The sequence below is a fragment of the Corapipo altera genome, unplaced genomic scaffold (genome assembly GCF_003945725.1).
Source record: "Corapipo altera isolate COAL_440 unplaced genomic scaffold, ASM394572v1 55, whole genome shotgun sequence".
Lineage (NCBI taxonomy): Eukaryota > Metazoa > Chordata > Aves > Passeriformes > Pipridae > Corapipo > Corapipo altera.
In genome coordinates, this window is record NW_020884882.1 from 12917342 (window position 1) to 12938884 (window position 21543).

Sequence of the window (21543 nt, forward strand, 5' to 3'; positions counted from 1 at the left end):
ATAGGAGGCCCAACACCAACTTCAAAATATCCTAATACAGTTTATTTTCTACAGCTTCAGAGCCAACTACTATCTGTAATGCTGCAATCCATATGCTTTAGCCCCACAGCCTGAAGACAGTCCTGCTTCATGTCATCCCCTCGTGTCTTTGTTGCAGCTCAGCAAGTGACCCAGGCAACTATCAAAGGAGATTTTTTTTTCATCTGCAGCAGGAATCAGGCCAAGATTTACAAGGGTGTTTTCCATTCAGCTTCCAACAGATCTCACAGGGTGTTTTGGAGATCAGGAACCTACACAGACATGTAGATCTTGGCTGTTAGCATCTAATCTCCTCCAGGTACACCTGAAACCCCATCAGGTAGGTACAAAAAGCCTTTTGAAATTTGGCATTTGTTTTTGAATGTTTCATCAGCAGATTCTGTTTCAATTAAATTAATATCAATCCAGAAGGATTCCACTGATTTCCATCAAGTTATTGCAAATTCCAGCAACACAGAAAGCAGGAACTGTTGCATGGACATACAAATTTTTCCTTTCTTTTACATTTTATTATTTATTCAAAGCACTTTACAAGGCACCTGCCTGTCCTCTCACCTTGACACTACACACTGCACCTCACTGAGAAACAGCCTGCCCTTGCTAAGGTTTGGAGCAGACCAGCAGCAGCAGAGAAATTAGGCTGCACTAGAGATAATTAACCCATAGAAGAATCTGTTGCTAGGCTGTTTCTGGCAAGATTCAGCACTGGTGGGATAAAAAGTCTCCATGAACTTCCATGCATGAGAAAAAGGAAGTAACAAAAGATGACAGTGGCATGCAGTCCATGACACCTGGCTCTCCCAACAGCCATCAGGAGCACAGGCAATGTAAGCTGCTCCCCTGCTGTCACAATTTGCTGCGAGGAAAGGTCCGGCTACAAGAATTTGTTAAAGAGAGCAGCTGTTCAAGAACAGCAAAAATCAGGGCTGGCCCCTGCCCTGGAGGGACTTGTCAGACCACCGAGGATGGGCTGCAGCTCTCTTTGCAACCTGACACTGGGAAAAAGCTTCAGGGGAGCTGATTCATGTGGATTTGACCATGGGGTGGTAAAGATGGAACCGGGCCCAGTGCAGGGAGGGAAGAAAACCTGCCTAGGAAAAGAAAAAAGCTAAAGCCTAAAGCTACACTGCTGGTTTCAGGTGGGGTCTGCAGTGCTGACATATTCAGATATGCTGACATATCTGAGTTTAAGTCCCAAATCCGTGCAATTCCCTGTAAAAGGGGAAGAAACTCAGGGCTACAGAGGAAGTGAAGGAAAGAGAAAGTGGAACGTGGGGAGCAGTCCAGTATTTTCTTCACCTCCTATCCCTTGGGGCTGGGAGGAAAAGAGCTATTGTTTGATTCAATAAATCAATGATACTATGTAACATATTTCCAACGAGTCATCCCCCAAACTCACAGACACAAGTGACTCATCACTGCTCAGCCTTCTGAAAGCTGTACCTTGAGCCTGAGAGTACCACTGGTCATGGTGACAAGTTTACACCTAAAATCAATTATTGAAGCAGACAACAGCTCTGCTTCAGGTAAACAAATACACACTGCAATGCAAGAGCCTGGAACTGGAAGGGATGCAGCTGCTTACTGCTGACTAAGTATTCACCGTCTTGCAGTCTCTAACTCCTGGGAGACCCTCCCAGACACAGAATCTGGTCCCTTCTGGCTGTGCCCACCTTCTCAGGGAGCAAACAAGGATGTCATGTACTAAATGATGGCATAAATGCATAAGGACCAACTCCCAAGTTGCTTGTTTGCACAACAGGACAGAAAGCTGCCAGCAAAAACAGCAGCAACCTGGATGGATGCTGCCTCACTGGGCTCTCGCTGCTCACTGCCCTTCCTGCTCGTTACCACACACCACATGTCGCAGGTAATACAGGACCTTTCACAATCAGCATCCACACTGGTGAGCGAGAGACTGGAAAAACAGATGTTTCCTTCCCCTCTGTCAATCAGGAACTAGCTGGGCCACATTAAATAGAGATCATCAGCCTTTCACAGTAAGCACCTTGTGATGATGGACAGCCCAGCGCTGCCACGGTGTGTGATGGGTAAGGATCCAAACTAAGCCCTCAACAGGAATGGGACATGGCAAAGGTTTCCCCAACAGACATATGGCAAAGGAGAAGGGTCTCTTCCAGGGAAAACACACATTGGCAACAGGTCATGTCTCAAGGGCCAGTAAAAGGGTACCAACATAAACAGCAGAAAAATCTTGCATTTTCTTTCCTACCCTGTAATTCCCAGGAAAAACCTCACTGACCTCACAAAACAGCATTTCCTCTCAGACAAGGGGGGATGAAATAAATCAATTAAACATTAGCAATTACCCCTATATTTTTTCCATGAATGGGAGAAGTAATACATGACCTAAAATTGTTAATAACTATATAGACTAAAAGAGTCACAATATCCCTGAGTTTTTACTACTCCCAAACTCCTTCAATTGCCTTGGATACTAGCAGGTTTCCACACATTATCCTATGAAGCAGAAAGAACCTTACCTTCCTTAGGAAAATCACATTTTCAGAATGGAGGAGCCAAGGGTATCTGCTTTCACCATGCTCATCACTGGCAAACAGATTTAGCAAAAAATCTGTTTGCTACCATTTACATTCATCAGCTCCTGAACTTCACTTATGTCTTCCAGGAAATCAAGAATCTCGAATCAAGAAACAATGTCTTTGATCCTTATTTCCTGGATTCTGCAGAGAAATTTGCCCACTCTATTTTTGCTCAAACTGGAGTGCTGTGGGAGGGAAGGGGGAGAGATTTTTTGCATGTGGCAGCTCAGACAAGCAGCTGCACTCAATACACCAGGAATTCAGGCACTAGAAAAGCTTCATCCAAGCTGTTCCTGCCAACCTTTTTGTGTACAGCACCTTCAGTCCATACCTGGTGCTTGAACTTGTCTGCACTTGTTCCTAAAACTGTGGCTTGCTCTGCCCCCAGCCTACAGCAGTGCACTGAGCGTATCAGATGCAGCAATTGCATCTTTTATTTTCTTATCTAACTGCCTTAGAGAAGATAAAAACCATATAGAGAAGATGTAAACAAAGCTTCTAAGTAAGCCAAATTATTTCCCCCCTCTCCTGTTTTCATCAGAACACGGGGAATTCTCCTGCTTACCTGGTAGAGCAAGAGTTGATTTCTGGGTTGGTTTTTTGCCACACTTGATTCTATATTCATTTATGGAATTTTCTATCTCTTGCAGCTTTTTCACAGCATCAGCATACTCTTGCTTTCTTTTCTTCTTCACATTTTTGCAGAGGTCTGGCTCACTGGCAAGTTTCTTTGCAGCTTCCACCAGCTTCTGGTGTATGATAAAATTGCTCTCCAAGTCCTGCAAAGTAGGATCCTGCAAATTTGTGACATGAGTTATTTCCTCATACTCCAGGTAGAAATTATCAATGAAGGTTATTAAATAGAATATCTATTTTTGTGGTAATGAAGCGAAATCTTGAGCACAAAATACAGAAATACCAAAGTTTATACACAAGAAAAATCTTAGCATATCTTAGATTTTATTTCTATGACTAGTGTAAGATTATGAGATCTCTTGGGCAAGGTCCAAATTTCTCAAGCCTGGGTGACATAACACGGACACTTAAATTCAAGTTTAGGCTGCTAAACCTCCTGCTGTGAGTCCAACCCTGAAAACATCTGTTCAAAATCTCTCTCCACTTTGGAGAAAATAAAAATGGAAATTTGTATCACCATACCTACGTAACAGGGAGTTGGAGGCTTTAATTAATTGTTTGTAAACTGCTTTGAGAAGCTCAGATGAAAGGCACTGCAGAAGCACTAAGCAACACGTTATTAAATCTGGTCAGCAGGATTTTGGTTTAATAGCATTTAAGCAGTCCCATAAAATCACTTTGCTGCAGACATGGAGCACACCAGCCCTGCCAGCCAGGGCAGCAAGTTTCTGGTGAAAGACAGATGCCAAGTGCCCCACACCTACTTACTGCTTGGATGATACAGCTTGTTAACAAATCTCACAAGGGATGAGGGGGAATGATGTGCATCCAGAAACTGCAAATATCTGAATTACCATATCACCCGAGTCAGTCTCTGCCAGCAAAGTTCATTTTAGCTTCTTGAGCAACACACAGAGGTTTTACTTAGGTGGAACCTGCATTAAGCTAGAGATAAAACTCCTCCTCCTGTCACCTGTCACACAACTATGCTCACAAACAGATGATTTTGCAAGGGGGAGAGCACACCCCTGCCACCTTCTGGGTTCAAACACAATCCCAACACAACGCCAGTCAATGTTCCAGAAAGGCTCAGAGCCATGGGCTGCCAAATTGCATTATGCACCTGCTCTCCTCTAATTAGCAGCAAAATGTCCATTAAAATTCATGCAGCATGGACAAATCAGAGGTTCAGGTTGGGAGAACTTAAGGCCTTTTCAAACAGCCAATTTCCTGGTCATTTCAAAGGCAAAAGAAGGGCAGCACCCATCTAAATTTCCCACTCTGTGCAAGTGACTGTCCCAGCTGCCTCCTTTTAAACACCCAGGGAAGAGCTGGATTATTTACAAGCGGCTTTGGCCACTGGTCTGGCCACCCCACCCCTGCTGTGAAAACAAAGTGCCACGCTCACCTCTTCACTTGGGAGCAGGTTGTCATCCAGCTTGAAGGCTGTGCCAACACGTCTTCTGACCTGGGGAGGTTCCTCTCCAGCACTCAGAGGATACTCCTTGGGCATCTTGCCCGTCAGCTCCTGGGGAACAGAGAGGGTCCAGGTAAAGTCTAGTGGGAGAGAAGGGTTCCCACCCACCCGACCCCAGCGTAAGGTGCAGTTCTCTCACCGCCTCTCGCAGGCAGATTTTCTTCAGCTCCTCAACTTTCTGAAGCAGTTTTTCCTGAAGGAGTTTCTCTTTCTTCTTTAGTTCCATAATTTTCTCCTTCTTTTGTTCTTCACTGACCTCTGAATCTTGAGAGCCTAAAAAACACACTCTATATAAGAGGATTTCCAGGTAAAAGCCATTTTTATCATCTGCTAGTCTCCCTTTTAATACACACAAGCCCCATTGTACTTGGCTACCTCACATTTGCACACAGTATATATTACCTGATGAGATCAAACTGCCATTGCTGGCCATGATAAGCTGGTTCTTGGCCTCCAATGTCACCAGCTTTGAAACTTTTGGTGTTCCCATCTCTGTCAGGTCCATGGCGATATCATCCAAACTTCTGGCTGAAGGAATTTTTGCCTGAAGGAGTTAAAAAAAAAAAAATCCAGCCTCATTGAGTTACCTCTAATTAACTTCAGAACATAGGATCATAGAAGATGACGTTTCACACCTCATCTACCGCAAAATTAAGGGCTAAAGAAACAGCATCAGTCCTGCCATCCCTCTCTCCTCTGCCCCAAAACCTGAACCAATCTCCCAGCTCAAAAATCTCTTTGCTGTTTGCACCGTGTTCAAAACAAACACAGGAAGGAGACAAAAGAAAAAGCAGATTAAACACCCAGACGTGGGAATTCCCTCTTCTGTAATTATACTTCCACAGCCCTTAATTGCAGGAGGCTAAAATGGATCGAATAGCAATACTGTCACTAATAGACTGCTCAAAAAGCTGACAAAAACAATTTGTAGTTTTTCTCTGGAGAGTAGTTCACTTGTGGAATAACATACACCAAAGTATATACAGGAAAGGTGTTGAAACTCATGTCCTCAGTAAAATGCCTTATAACTTACTTTGCTTTGCTTTCTGTCCAAGTAAAACTGGTGTTGACTGATTGCCATCACCCAGATGGACTTGATCAGGGAAGTGTTTGCATACCAGGTCTGCACTACCAGTCCACTCTGACCAAAGGTCCTTCTGGACACCGAAATTCTGAGGAGGTGAAAACAAATGAAATTTCAAGACAGGTCTTTAAAGTCCCAAATGCCTCTCTCTTAATCGGGCAAGGCTCAGCCTTTGGAGATGCAAAAACTCAGATTTCCTTCTCCCCATCACCCAGTGCTGCCGCAAATTTGGCCACGACAAACAGTCCTCCCTCTGCTCCACAAACTCCCCCAGTGGACACCACAGGCAGTCTGAGAGGACACCCAGAGCTGTAACACATCAACAGTCTCTCCAGCTTGCCCGTTACAACCGTGACCTTCCCTCTGCAACATCCCAGCACTGCTCTTTACCCACAGCCCGGATCCAGCCCCTGCCAAATGCCAGATCAGGATCAGTCCTAAAGCCCAAAGTAAACTCCTCTCTGTGTTGAACTCAGAGACACCTCCCAGCCCATTCACCAACACAAGATGATGAATCCCCACTCTGGGTAAAGATTCATCCTGCTGGCAGAACTGCCTCCTCCAGCCTTACCTGCGGGGATCATGTACTTCCACAGCAAATTTCTTCTCACGGAAATAGAGATTTTCCAGCTGTTTCCATTGAAATAGCTAGGAGAATTGGGAGAGAGAAGTAGAAGACCATCAATAAAAAATTACCAGACCTCTCTCCCCAAGGTGATATAATCTCAGCAAATTACAATTCCTGTGTATCCTCAGCTACGGCATGGACTGAGCAATAACAACATCCATTAAAAGAAGCACGTAAATATAAATATGAAGGATGTCCCTCCAGTAATTTCACACTCTTACAGACAATGCATTGCAAATTGCGGATTCTGCCAGTGACAACACCCGTTTCCACCAATACCACATTTAATTTCACTCCTAGAAGTTCCCAGAAGTCTTATGAGGGCAGATCGAGTCCTTTTGTCTCTGATCAAAACTGAAAATCTCTTTACAAAGTAATTGCACAGACACCTATGGTCCTTCAGTCAGAACATCCCAAGGGAATGGCAGCAGCTTGGGAAAACCAAGACTTTGCTCTTCTGAAGACAGTGTGTGAGAGATCCAGAGTGACATTCTGGAGCAGGGGTATACCATGTACAGAGAGAGAGTGGCCACAGGAGGAAGCCACCCCCCAGCACACGTCTGCTAGAAAATTACATATTTCCTGCAAAGTACCAGCTGGGAGAAGAGATCAAAGGCAGTCAGGGCTTGGCAGCTGCACCCATGGGATCAGAATTTCATATGAATCTGTTCTCCCTTTGCACCAGCACCAGCCACCCTCTGGGGATGATCCATCAGGGGCTGCATCTTCTCAGCCCAACCTTGGCCAAGCCGTTCTCCGGCCACTCAGTGCCGGTCTGGGCAGCACCACCTTCTGCCCCTCTCCAGCAGTGCCAGGGTGCCTGGGCAGACACGGGGTCTGTATGGGTGTCCCCAGGGATGTCCCCTGAGGATGATGGGGTGCACAGGTGCAGCAGCACACTGCAGTTTACATCCAGCTGCTTTCCAGAGCTACAGCCCACACGGAGGTACCGGAGGTACTTCCATCCAGGCTGGGCAGGCAGGGACAGCATCCAGTTACAAATCAGCCTCCAACACCAGCAATCCAGCCAGGGCACCCAGACCCTCACAGTGACTCCCCACTTCCTCACTGGAGTTTTTCCAAAGCCTCCAAGGGTGCAGCCACCACACTAGAAACCCCCAAGACACACAACGTTCCCGCTGACCTCTGCCAAAACCTGACTTGCTATGCTCCCTCCCACTACAGAAGCACTTCAAGTTTTGTAAAAAACATGTTCCACTGTGCTGCATCTGAAACATTCTTAACACAATGAAGCATAGCCCAGTGCATGTGCTTGGGGGGAAAAGTGGCTCTTTCAGCAGCCTTTCCCTCTGTTCAATGGAAGGTTTCCTTTCCAGGACTACAACTGAGTACTGAAACATGCTATAGGAAAAGTGAAGCAAGTGGAAATGCAATTTACTTAAATTAATCAATCAGGTTCCAGAAGATCGTGGAAGTTTTACTCTGCTGCTTAAGTAAGTTTGTCTTACAGCCCCTCTGCCCAATCACGCTGCTCTCGGAAGTGCCTCTTTACAATTTGGCACCAGACTTTTAAACAAATACATTTTAAAAGATACAAAAGGAAACAGCCCAAGCATTATGTCAGGACATTGAGCAACAGTGCCCGTGGGTGCTCCAGCAGGGAGGGATCCCAGCACAGCCCCGGCTGCTCCCCCCATCCCGCACTCACCTCCTGGCAGGACTGATCCCGGATTCCCGGCCCCCCCGGGCAGTATCAGGGGCAACATGAGCAGAGCAGAGCTGAGGTGCCAGTGCAGTCCTCTGTGTCTCTCTCGTGCTGCTCTGCTTTGGCAGCTTCGCCTCCCACTGCTGACACACTCCTGACATCACCAGCTCCGCTGCAACGCCTCCCACACACCCTTTCCCCAGATAAAGGGAAAACCCAACAGAGGAGGGAACAGGCGGCTTCTACCGAGGGGCTGCACCCCTTCGATCACCCTGAGCCCTTGTGGGGGCTGAAGCGGGAGCAGGGCGGTGCGGGGGGCTGCCATGGGGTCCGCACGGTGCAGTGTCCCAGCCCCACCGCCCTTGACTCACACCCCAGAGGCAACAGGTTCGACCAGAAGCATCATTGCGGCGTTCCCGGCCGATCCCGGCGCCCGCTCCCACGCTCGTAAAAGCGATGGGCGTGCTTCAAACATGACCTCTGGAAAAAAAACCGCCTCTTATCGTCGCGGGTGATGACTCCCTGTCCCCTTTATCACTTCCTTTGGGTTTTTCCCCTCCTGACGCGCTCAACATTCCCGAGGGCTGCGGGAAAAGGGGTCACCTGTCCAAAGGGCAGCAGGGCGTGATGGGGGCCACGTTTTGCAGGGTAAAATGGAGCAGCCCCACCACCTGGAGCAGCCTCCTGCCCAGACAAGAGGGACATGCCAGCACTCCAAGGGTCTGGGGGGACCCTTCCATGAGCCTGTGCAAATCCAACACCACGATCATCTGCGGTGCTGAGAAGGAAAGAAAAACCAACCCTTTGCATTTTTAAGAAAACCTGCATGGAATTGCCTCAGGATGTGGGTAGAGCTTTGCCCCATTTCCTCCCCACCCTGTGAGATCCATCCCAGCCCAAAAGGAGCTGACAGGCGCCCCAAGCATTTGCAGCTGGGTACATTCAGCACAAAGACATCTGCCTTCCTGCCCAAAGACTGGGATAACTCCAGCTCCCCCCTCTGTTGCTCCTCAGCAGGAGAGACGGGGAGCAGTATTTGTAATTCTGCACCCAGGACGCATTTTTGCTTTTATGGACTGAAAAGTGCCCTGTCCTTAAACTATCCCACTTAAGAACAATACAAGCTCCTTAGCAATCAGCTTCTCTGACAAACCCTTCTAAGACAGGTCCTTAAAAAAAAAGGCTGATGACTAAATGAGCAACTCCAGAACGAGTTGTGAGCTAATAGTATTTATACAGATGCACTTAAAAATAATCTTGAATTAAAGTGTTACAAGTTTCTGCCTAACATGCCTGGATTCATGAAGACAAGAAAAAGATGGCCTCAATACAAAGGGGGAAAAAAAGTAATAAACTTCTTCCCCTAAATTTTTCTAATTTGTGGTCAAAAGGCAACACTTGGGAAAACTATCACTGCACTAGAGATATCCTGTTCCCTTCAAATACTCCCTAACCCTGTACAGACATGTTCCTAAATAATTCCTAATTTCAATCTCACCTAAACTGCATGTATATTTAAAGACTAAAGAGTTGTAAAAAAAAAATAAAATCTGGAAATCTGGAACTGGTTTTTGAGGGCTGGAAGAACAATTAGGAATAATTAAAATGTTTTTGTGGAAGTTTTGCAATGTATGTTCCCTTTAACCAGGTGATTAAGTCCACCTGAGCTAATTAATGTTTTCTTAATAGCCTTCCCATCCATGTAGGTTGCCAGATTCTTAAAAGCTCCCAAAAATTCCCACTGAGCATCACAGGGGTTGCCTGTCTGACTCTCTGGGAAGAATTTTGTCCGGCCATGGTTGGTTTCCTGGGTCTTCTTGAAAAAAGCGGAGGTGCAGCTCTGATCACACCTCATTACTCAGGCACCTCTGTGTACCAGCCAGACTCCTACCACCCAGCTGCTGCTTTCCCAGCACACGAGTTTAGGCTTCCTGCATTTCTACTGTGATCCTGTTCCAGATACTGAAGGGAAAAAAGAGATCACCATCTTTCCTGTACAAAAAGAGCTGTAACTGTGGTCCAAGGTGACCAAGCAGACACAGACTGCTTAAATGGTGAGGCAAATTGATAAAAGAAGCAGCTGGCTTTTTACCTGGCTGATCTCGCATCCAGTTTTGAATAAAATGCAAGTTTGTCTGGGCCTGACAGCAGGAGCAAACTGGCTTGGAAAAACGGCTCCATCAGGATTGCAGGCAGGAGCTGGCAGAGCCCCCTCCTTGAGAGGCCTTCAGCAGAGCTGCTCCAGGGCCTTGGCTCAATATTCCTATGAGCCTGTTGGATTTTGCTTAAAAAAAAAAATATTCTAGGGTCTTTTTTCTGATTTTTTTTTTTTTTTGCAAGGAGGTGAAAATCTGAAGAGCAGCTGAGCAAGGAGCTGTGTGGCCACACGCTGCTGTGCCAGGCACAGTACATGCCAAGGTCGCACCTGGGATCTTTCCAAGGCTGATGGCAAATCCTGACCAATAGCTAAATTACCCAGATCTCCGAATTTCCACCCAAGGGATCACTGGGTAAGGTCAGCATGGAAGTGCAAGCCACACTGCAGTGTTTGTAGCAGCCTTTGCCTCGAGAAACACTTCCAAAGCACCTCATGGTACGTGCAGTGCTCGTGAAGAGGTTCTGCAACCAGCACCTCAGGAACTGGCTGGGAACAGCAATCTGCAGACAAATCTGGCAATTCAGAGCAAGGAAACATAAAAGAATCCTGCCCACAGGAATGCACCCCACCCGACGAAGGAAATTACCACCCTGCCAGCAGTGCTGGAAGGAGGGCTGTGTTTCAGCCCCTCTGCTGCACTTTGCTGTCTGGCATCCTGCCTTCAACTGGGATCTTTTTGCTTTACACTGCTATGCCTGGCTGCAGAGGGAGGCATTGGAGGAGATGACAAGACAGCCAAAATGCCCCACCTGCAGCAACTTCTGAGGGAAGGAGGGAGACAGCTCCCACCTGTGCCAGCATAATCTGGCAGAGCTCACCTGCAGGCATCCTTCATCTCTTAAATATTAAGCCAGTCCTCTAAAAACCTCTTCAATCACATTTTTTTTTCCTAATATATTATGATCAGTCCCTGCCTGGTCCTCACTAGTGTTGGTATTAATGAGATACGTCTCAGCACCAAACTGTCCCCAAACATGTGTGTTTTGGGGTAGGTGATCTTCAAGCAACTTTCTGCACATCTGGAAAGAACTGAGTTTCAGAGCAGTCTCATAACAGCTCTGTGTTTATTTTAACTAATTATGCGAGCTTAGTATCTTCTGTCTAAACCAAAGGCTTGGTGAGAAATAAACACCATAAAAGAAATTTCTGCCTAATTAGAACTGTCTGAGAAGCCAGTGCTGCTGTGTTCTGAACCATTCAACAAAGCAGGACAGCAAATTTACATGAAGTAAATGTTCTGCAAGGGAAAACTTTCAGCATCAGCTCTTAGCATGTGTTGAATTAAGAGAGATATATCATAATAACTCCTCACAGCTCAGGAGCAATGCAACCCAACAAAGAAAAAGTCAGGCAAAAACGTCAGGAGGCTTGTGTGGATGAGCAAGAAGCTCCTGAACGAACTCAGACACAAAAAGGAACCCTACAGAGGGCGGGAGGAATACACAGAAATTGTCTGAACAGCCAGGAATCTCATTAGGAAACCTAAAGCCCTGATAGGATTAAATCCAGTCAGGGAAAAGTTCTTTTTTGCGAGGGTGGTGAGGCCCTGGCACAGGTTGCCCAGAGAAGCTGCGGATGGTCTGTCCCTGGAAGTGTTCAAAGCCAGGTTGGATGGGGCTCTGAGCAACCTGGTCTAGTGAAAGGTGTCCCTGTCCGTGGCAGGGGGTTGGAATTAGATTACTTTAAAGGTTCGTTCCAGCCCACACCATCCTGTGACAAACATTTCCCACTTCAGAAGTAGTATACACTAACAAAAACACTTCTGAGAACACAATGTATTCAAGGCATCGAGCAGCAGAACTGATTTCTTGTATATTTGAAACAATCACGTAGCAAGATTAGTTCTTCTCTTCAGATAGTGCAGTTCATTTATCACGAGGGAGTCGCCCACAGAAACACAATGAAGTGAGAGAACAAGTCAAAAAGCCAGCAAGCTGCCTTCTCCAACCCTCAGAGGATCCCCACATACTGGCTGAACGCAGAATAAACTCAACTCTTGCCCTAATTACACCCTCCTTAACAAGACACGCATTGTTTATCTCGCCAGTGAGAAGAATAGGCTAGAGATAAAGGGAGATCTATTCTGTTTTGGAACGACAAAGTCCTGGGACCTATTTTATGCTTTTCCTAATTGATTCAGAGGAGACTGGGGACAGGATCTTGGCATGCCATCCCATTGCAAGCAGGAGGCACTTCTCCAAGCAGGAGGTGTCTCCTGGTATTAACTGCAGCTGAAGGGAGAATATGTTTGCAAAGCAGCAGGACTGTAAAGCTAATCCCAGGTCTGAGTTCAAATCTGAGCAAGGGTTGCCAAACCCAGTCTTTTTTAATGCCCTGTGAGACTTCAGGGTGATAATCAAGTGAGCTCAGTGTAATCTCTAGCCAGTGTGGAGCCACTGCTTTTATCTAGAAAGACAGTTTCCATAAACGATCCCCAAAATACCTCTCCATTTTCAGTGTATTATGGAGCTGGAGCACAGTGCTTCCCTCAGTGCCCATCAGCTGGCAGTCCTGGGCGAGAGGGACTTGCTTCGCTAGAAACCACTTCCGAAGCAGCACAAGCTTCCAGGAGTGACTGAGAGCAACAAAACTCCCTTGTCCAAACTATCTCAGGTCAACCAGCAAAATATTAATAGCCGGAGTCAAACCTCCCCAGCCAGCTTTACACAGACAGACAGACAGACACAGCAAGTTCTCCTGGTCCAGCCCCGAGTTACACGCCGTCCTCTCCAACACCACACGCTTCCCGCTCGGATGAGTGATGGCAGATGCACAAGTGTTGGCAAGGCTGGGTGATAAGGATCTGGAGATTGCTTCATCCAGGGCTGTCATGCAAGTTGCCTCCTGTAAAGAGTTCTCAGCCTTGGACTTCATGCAACAGTGTTGATCCAATAACAAAATCTTGGGATAACCACTGCGCTCCAAGGCTCGTGTTTAGGTCTCTTTGCCTAAAGACCTACTTGGATAAAGTCAAAAGATTTCAATTTTTGAGGAGGATGGTTATATTTGCTTGGATTTAACTGCCACTGCATTAATGGGTGCAGATAAAATACATATATATTATTATTATTTAAATTATATTCTGAGTATGGACTTGGCTCTTGCCAAGTGCCTATGATTCTGTGATTAAGCAAACAGAGCTACATCTGACAGCAGCCATCAGCACTGCACAAAAGACATGAGGAGCAGAATAAATCCCCTTGGTGTGAATTCAGTTGGGGCACAGACACCAATTCCTGTTCAAAGCCTCCCGTCTGAAGCACAACAGCTTTCCCACCACAACCAGTCTCAGAGAGGTTTGCAGACTCTGAGACCACTTGCATCTTTAAAATTCGGAAAGGCCAGCTTGGTCTTCATTAGATTTGAACTCTGCCTTTCCCTTTTACTGAGTTAATCAGCTGCATATTCAAACATCACCAACTGGAGAAGTGGAGCACAATGAGGATGCTCTTTCCCAGATGGCTAAGGATAAACACAACAGAACTTTTGATCCACAGTATAAACAGCAGGATAACACCAGCACACAGTAGTTGTGAGTTTGGCTCCATCCCAAAAAGCAAAGCAAGAAAATTCTGCTAAATCCAGCAACGAGAGCACCACTGCTCCGCAAGACATGAATAGTTTACATGCCTACTGCTACGGAGAGGACTGTGCTTGCTGACTCCTAGGAGATTTAGGAAAGCTGTACATGCTCTTATGTCTGTGAAATAATCCTGATACATTCATAAATATGAGCAAACAAAAATACTGATGAAAAGGAAATTTCTGACTGCCACATCACAGGCAGCAAGGCTACAGCTACACTGAAATAAACCACAGTATCTCAGCATTTTAATTGCAAACCCAAATCTGGACATGGGTTTGGAATTAAAATTCCTCTAGCCCTTCGATTTTCCTACCAAAAATGATCTGATTCCAATCACTTCCATGGATCATATCAGAAGTGCATTTTTATTTCAAGCCCTGAAACACTTTTGCTATAAAGAACCTGTTTGCATACTTAGACACATGTTAAAAGCAGCCATGGCTCAGGACAAGCTGTGGCTTAAATAATTTTTGTCCCCCCACACTGACACCAGACACAAATCCTTAAAGATACTACAGCCATATCCATCCCCACACTTTCAAATGAGCTTACTGGCATTAAAACTTCCATCTGCATTTAGGCTCCTCTCTCACCTTCCCTTTTAATCTCTATCTTCTACTGTATAATTTCAGTAAAGCCAACAACCACTGTAATTTCCATTGTAACACTTCCACTACAGAGGTGACCTCTGGTTTTCATTTATTTTTTTTAAACACAGCTCCTGCTGCATTCAAAGACAACGCCTTATAACTAACTGTAGCAGGGTGTGACTTGGTATCTGGGCCCTGCTGACCTTAAAAAAATTTTCTTAATCTGCCTGGTTGATGTTGTAAACTTGAAATCCCACAAGCATAAAAACTGCTTGGCAAAGCAATGCTTCCAGCCAGGCTGGCTCCATTTTCTTGGAGAGTGTTCCTGGTCACAGCTGGACATCTTGGCTGGAGAATGATCCTTTCCTGACCAGAAAACCTTATAGATGCTGCCTAAAAACAGGGAAGTACTCAGGGGCAAGAGGAGCTCCTTGATGTTCTCCTTTGACCATCAATGGCTGCATTAACATTTCCTGGGGTTCCTCCTGTGTCGCTGTCATTTAGTGCAGGCAGGCAAAGAGAGACCTGGGAAGAAACTCTGCTTTACTAAAGAAAGCAAAGAAAGGACATGAGATATCACCTTGGACACACAGGTATATAAATATACCGAGAGAAACCAAGTCACAGCCTTCTCTGGAAAAAAGAGAAGATCAAGTTGGAAGCTCGAAGGGGAATTACTCTTAACAATGAAGTTTTGTTAAGCTCTGTTTTTTGGCACAAATACACTAAACAATATCATTTTGCAAACGTAAAATTCCCTGGCAGGGAGCACAACTTCATGTGAACTCCTGCCCAGACCATTCCTGAGGAAGTAGAACAGCAAAACCCCAGACTTGGATGTTTCAACAAAGACATGACCAGAAACACCCCCCCCCCCCCCAGTCCAGCAGCATGGCATGTGCAGCCCTGGCTTGTCCCCAACCCAGGGAGTTAAATCACCCTTCAAAGATTTTCAGGGCTCTGTCCTGTCACAAGGAGACACACGGCAGCTACAGGATGGGGCGAGATCCCAATATCCTGTGTGCTGGGTGTGTGATGGGTTTCCAAAGCTGCTGGCAGAAGAGCCTGCCTGGGCTCGCTGCCGGGGGCTCTGAGGGAGCCAGCAGAGCAATGCAGGACCCTCTGCCCTGTTCAAACAACAAGGGATGTTGTTGGCAGAGTTACTCTGCAGGAGACATACTGGGGAGCAGCGGGGTGAAAAAGGAGAAGTATGACCTCCAGTACTTGGCTTTTACTCTCAATCCCCCCTTTAAATTCACAGGAACACACGGTCGCCTCAACAAGCCTGCAATTTCACACAGCTCCCCTCATATTCCACTGGTATCAGTGGAGCCTGTCACACCTCACACACAAAACAAGTACAGAAGCCAAGTGAAAACACTGCTCGAGTAAAAGGCCTTGCAGAAACCCAACTGCTTCGTATTTCTGTAGTTATCCCTGGAGGCTGCCAAAATTCCCGTCCTGAGACCACGAAACTCCAGACACGCAAGCCAAAGTTCCCAAAGGGAGTTTCCACTATCTATGTGAGAGGGAGACATTTACTGCTTCAGTGCCAGCAGAATTTTCCTTCTGCCTCCAACCCTTGGTCTTCTGCCCACCAGTCTACTAAGCAACGCTTAAAGAAGTATATTCTGACATGTAACACCATCCTGTGTTCTCCCCCCCAAAAATATCAGATGCAAAAAAACCCTTACTTTTCTGGGCTTAACTTTGTCTTGCAAGTCGTACTGGCCGATTCCCTTGTAACTTATTCCAAGCCACCATGGGATTCCTTGTTTATCCTGAAAAATGGACATCCTTGTAAACCAAGAGCCACTTAAGAATTAGGCAATTCCAAGATTACAGCCCTTTTTACTCCGTGACAAGTACAAGTAGGTACGAAACAAAGATTTTCTGGCAAACAGATTGATGTGAAGTGGATTGCTGGGGTGAATGCAGAAATCTTCTCCCCTGGCCTTCCCAGGCAGAGGCACAAAACCAGGTGGTGACTGTGCAAAGTGGCCACAAAAGCAACAGTACTGCTGAAACAATGGGGTGTCACCAGTTGCAGGAGTGGCTGTGAAGGGGGGAAGGATATGGGACAGAAAAAACTGTGGCCAGTGACTGCATCCACTGAATTCAGGCATGGGCAGTCACAGATAGAGAGAACAGCACAAAACATCAGCTCCTCAGGTACCACAGTCATGGCCATGACTCAAAGTAAGGAGATATCATCTCTGCTGAGCTCTTCGGCACAAAACACTGTGGCCCAGGCTCTGCTCTACAAATGGGAATAAATGGTGTATTTCCATCACTCTCCAAAAGTATTTCTCAGCATTTCCCCACTCCAAGCATGCACCACTAATCACCTGCCACATAGAAATAAATTTTTTCCCCAGTGTATTTCTTCTAATTTTGATTAATGCCTCTGGGGAAACTATTAACTGCTTTGGATCTCAAAGTGATATCTAGTTTAATTAAGGTGATAGGAATTTAGGTCCTGATAGGATTACAGAGGGTTTTACAAAGATTCCTTTCTGTCTCCTGTAGCACATAATGCTGCACTCTGGAAACAATTTTTAAAGTATACTGAATGGGAGAAAATTACAGAGGTTGAAAAATGTGGGCTTTAATACTGATAGAATAGTACTGAATCATCCAACTGCTCCTAAAGGAATGTAATCACACATAATAAGCTCAGCAATCACATTATCTATAGGCAGTTACTAACCTTTACTCCATAGTAATGAACTCCATATGTTGGCAAAGCTTCTACCACTTTCATGTACCTGCAGATAGATTTATAGCATATCAGATGATTTTCTCTGGAGGGAGTAATATCTATTAACATATTTTTTTCACACATACGTCCAGGACACGTCATTTATCATTTGCATATTTTGAAGGCCTTAATAATTGAAGACCTATGTTTTCAGAAAAAAACAACTTAGCAGCCTGGCTTGGGGAAAGATGGGATATTTTGGCCCAGCTAAAGCAAATGGAAAATCTCTCACACAACAGAATATTCAATATCTTATCAGAAGTTCACAGAACTGAAAGTAAAAATTCTGAACTGAACAAGTGAGCCTTTTGGGAAATGGTGGTGGTAAAGATCTGCCTGTAATTATTCCATTATGGAGCTCTGGTTACAATGGAGAGGCTCCAAATGAAAGTGTTGATGCCATTGTATGACTGTTTCATGAGGCAATTCAGACAAACACTGAACAGACCATTTTTCCCTTGTTCCTTTTGAAAAAAGCCCTTGAGATATTGAAACAGCTACAGGCATTGAGGTATGTGAGGAAAAACTACAAGCTGTCTACATTGTGCAGCCATGGGCATTATCTCAAACATCTTGTAACACATTCTACTGCATTTCCTTGTGGAAGTACAGTAATATTAATGGTAAATGGAAATTACAATTCCACAAGCTCTCTGTGCATCTTGGAAGACCTTGGTTGTTTTGAAAACCAAATGCTGAACACTGCAGAATTTTTTACAGGACTCAGGTAATACCCTAAGAGTTTGCTGGGAAAACTAATTGATAGCAAGCAAGGAGTAGAGTCTTCCAATAGAGAAAGGTCCAAATTAGTTCTTTTGTATTTGGGGTATATGAATGAGAACACATGCTGAAAGTGCAAACCTGTGATATGTGAAACTTAAAAATTCAACTCTGAAATATAACTCAGTGAAAAAGAATCTGACAGACACAAATGGTATCGTTTGCAGGCAATAATGACCACAACAGCCTGCCTTGCCACCTCTCAACAAAAAAAGAAGAACAGAAGAAAAGTGAAAAGATAATCTTCACAAATTAACAAGTGTCATACTCACTGAACGATGGCTTGTCCTCTGGTCAGACCTTTAATTTGTGTATAATGCTCAATTACTCTGTCCTCACTGCAAAGCAAGCACAAAACCCAATTTAGAGGCTCAGTGACTTTGTTCATGTGATGGCATCTGTGGGAGCTCAGCCACCTGCTCAGCCAGCAGAGCAGTGTCCCTCTGTACGCTCCTTGCTCTGGTTTACATTCTGGTTCTTACTGATTTCTTTCCCACCCTTCATTAGGCAGCATGGAGCTGCCTGGCTGATCCCACCATTGCATCCTGCCTTCCAGACTAATTAAAGAATCGTTTCGGATCAGCCTGTTCTGCTGCAGATGCTGCTGCAGAATAATGGTGCTAATTGTATAAATTCATTTTAACGTTCTAAGGGACCCAAATTTCAAAGGTTGGTTAATGCTCCATATGTAAAGAAGAAGTTAAACCAGAACTGTATTCATTCCAGTTTATTTTTTTTTTTCCCCTGACATTTCATAGGTGAAAAAAACCACAGATTTGTCAGCTGTGACCTTTTTGTGGTTTTTTTCTGTTATATATTTCAACACTTTGTTTTGGTGGAATGCAAAATAAAATATGCATTTATGTGTCAGACACTTGAAAGCAAAGAAAAACCCAGCAGTATTCATCCTGAGAGAAACAAATTATAAGCAAGCACTGGTATACTTGAAAATCTATCACGTACACATCAAGCCTAAAAAAATGAAGCAAACGAGGGAGTTAAACTTGCACAAATGGCATCAACTCCAAGGAAACAATATCATTGATTCATCCTAAATGCTGTGCTCCTCTACAGCAGGTTCAAGCCCCAAAATTGCATATGCCTTTCTGTTTCCAGCTTTTCTAAATTATTTTCTCCCTCTGTCCTGTTGAGAGGAACTGGGTGGGCATCTGGCAGCCAGCAAAGGTCACCCCACCACAGAGGCTCCACTGTGTGACAGATGAAGATCAAGGTGCTCTCTGCAAACCCAGGCTTGGCTGGAGTTCAGATTTCAGCTCCTTCTAATGCGTGGTCCCCACATATTCTGATCCAGCACTTTCTAATCCAACAATTTAATTTGAACTTTCAAGGAGGAATTTGCATTGGATCTTGCATAATTTATAACCTTCTAAAAAACTGGAAATGCTTGAACACGAGCAATTAACTCCAAGTCCTGCATCACACAGGCTGAAAACTTTTTAAAAGAGTTTGCAAAACTGTTTTAGAGTGATCTGGCCATTATCATTCATAGCAATGATTTACATTTTAAATTAAACATCTCACCAGTAAGCGAGTGATGGATGCTCCTGCAGCGTCTTGGTAGGAAAGACGGGCAGTGTCTTCAAGTCTTTTCTAGTGTTTTCATCACTAAAAAAGAAAACAACAAACAATAAAAAATGGCACAGAGTCACTGCTGGTGAATCAGAGGAGGACTCATTAGTTTGGGCAGAAGGAAGGGCTGTATTTGCTGCCCAAGAACATGGCACATTGCCCCATATCAGGCTGTCATAGCAACGTAACTCTATAGGCCCTCTCACATGACAGTGATGTATATGGTGTCATGCAGACTCAAGTTGTAACTCATTATACAGACACGTGATGCTCAGGCCACCATGGCGGGAGCACCATATCAATATTTATTTTGCACACCCTCACTCTATTTGCTGAGAGCAAAATGAGCCCTGAAACAGCCGCAGAAAGCAAGCCTCTGCCCAAGAGCAAGGCTTGTAGTGCTAAGTTTTGCTCTGTCTTTATCTAAAACCCTACCTCTAGACAACAAATTTCATGAAGCTGTATGGTATTTGTCAAATGTCAGAGTTTAACAGTGATCTGATTCAAAACAAAAGGTTTCAGTTCATATCCTTTAAAATATTTTCACTGAAAACAGTTTTTCTGGACTGCCCATCTTACAGAAAGTTCAAATATTTCGGACTCCAGGCCCAGCCTGGAACGAAATAAAGGGAAGGCTGAAGTACATGAATGCAATTTATCACAAAGAAAAATCCAAGCAGAACACTTAAAAACCTGTTTACAGGCATCAGTAAAACGGTTAATATTTTCTCCTTGCACGCTCCATTAATTAATCAGCTGAAACCTGCACGCCTCATTTCGTCCAGGTTTCTGCGTGCCTTTGCAGCAGGGCCAGCAAGCACCAACACGACTCTTGTATGGAAAGAATGCACCAGCCACGTCCATCAGCATCACCTCAGCTTCTGCATCCAGGCTTTCCTTGAAGGTGCTTTCCTGCTCCAGACCTCCGTCTTCAACAGATTCCACTACAGAGTTTTAACCTGAGCTATGTCCCCCCTCCTCCCTCAAAATGCACACCCTGAGCATCACTGGAGTGGACCAGAGCACTCAAACCTGCTCTGTGGGCACTGCAGGAGGCAGCAAACCCCCAGCATGACTCCATCTCCCAGATGCCACATGGAAAGCTCGGGAGATGAAAGGTTTCTCTGTTCCCCTAATCGCTCTGCAAGCTTCTTCCCCAGCCCTGACAATGTGCCTCAGCCCTGAGTAAGAGGGACCACCTCTGGGGACGAGGAAACAGTTCAATCAACAGCCTATTTATTCTTCAACGTCTTTGATGAAGCTGCCAAGAAAGGGTCAATTAGCGCCGAGGAGCGCTGGTTGCTGCACTCTTCTGCCAGAAATATCCATTTTTCTTTGCAACCTGGCCAGCACCCAAGTGCCACAAACAGGGACAGCTGGGTAGAAAATCAGGATCTCTCCCACCAGCGCTCAAATACAGCCAATGCTCACAAAAGCTGAGGGTTTTATTCATCCCTTACAAGCTCATTTTGACGGGATCAAAAGGCTGCAGGACATCTTGGCTTGCAGAGAGAAGGTAGATTACCAGGGTTTCATAGGGTCACATGAAAATGCAGTCACAGAGCACACTTCCCTGAGGCCTCAGAAACCAAAGCAAAAAATAAAAAATGACCCAAACCAAAAAGCCAAGCCCTCAGTAACCTGGCCTGAACTCCCTGCTGGAGCAGGAGGTTCAGCCTGATGGCTTCCTAAGGTCCCTTCCAGCTTCAGTCATAACCTCACAGGACAACTGATTATTAAAATACAAATTTCCTCCTATTTTTAAGCCTGACTCATTGCTGCAATGGCTGCTGCAGCAGGCAGGGTTGGCAGGGAAATAGAGTGAAGTAGGAGAGGTTTTGAAAGAAAGCAATAACAAAATAGCTCATTTTGACCAAACAAAAGGGTTGTTCCTCTCAATGTAGATTCTCAGCCTGCAGTATTCATAATCTGAGGGTTAATGCCTGGTCATTAAACCCCTATTTAGAAAGCTCATTGCAAGGGC

The 21543-nt window shown here is 45.2% G+C and overlaps 1 protein-coding gene across 3 annotated transcripts in view; it reads right to left on the reverse strand.

Moving 5' to 3' along the window:
* The window catches only part of FRMD4B (FERM domain containing 4B), an 82504-nt gene that overhangs the window by 7636 nt on the left and 53325 nt on the right, over nt 1-21543 (reverse strand). For all 3 annotated transcript variants that reach the window (XM_027640546.1, XM_027640547.1, XM_027640548.1), the window contains 10 exons: nt 19512-19595; nt 18242-18307; nt 17139-17196; nt 16123-16209; nt 6372-6448; nt 5750-5888; nt 5119-5260; nt 4856-4989; nt 4648-4767; nt 3169-3397 (listed from right to left, as the gene is read on the reverse strand). In XM_027640546.1, coding sequence (XP_027496347.1) covers nt 3169-3397; nt 4648-4767; nt 4856-4989; nt 5119-5260; nt 5750-5888; nt 6372-6448; nt 16123-16209; nt 17139-17196; nt 18242-18307; nt 19512-19595 — 1136 coding nt within the window. The remainder of the gene's footprint in view (nt 1-3168; nt 3398-4647; nt 4768-4855; nt 4990-5118; nt 5261-5749; nt 5889-6371; nt 6449-16122; nt 16210-17138; nt 17197-18241; nt 18308-19511; nt 19596-21543) is intronic.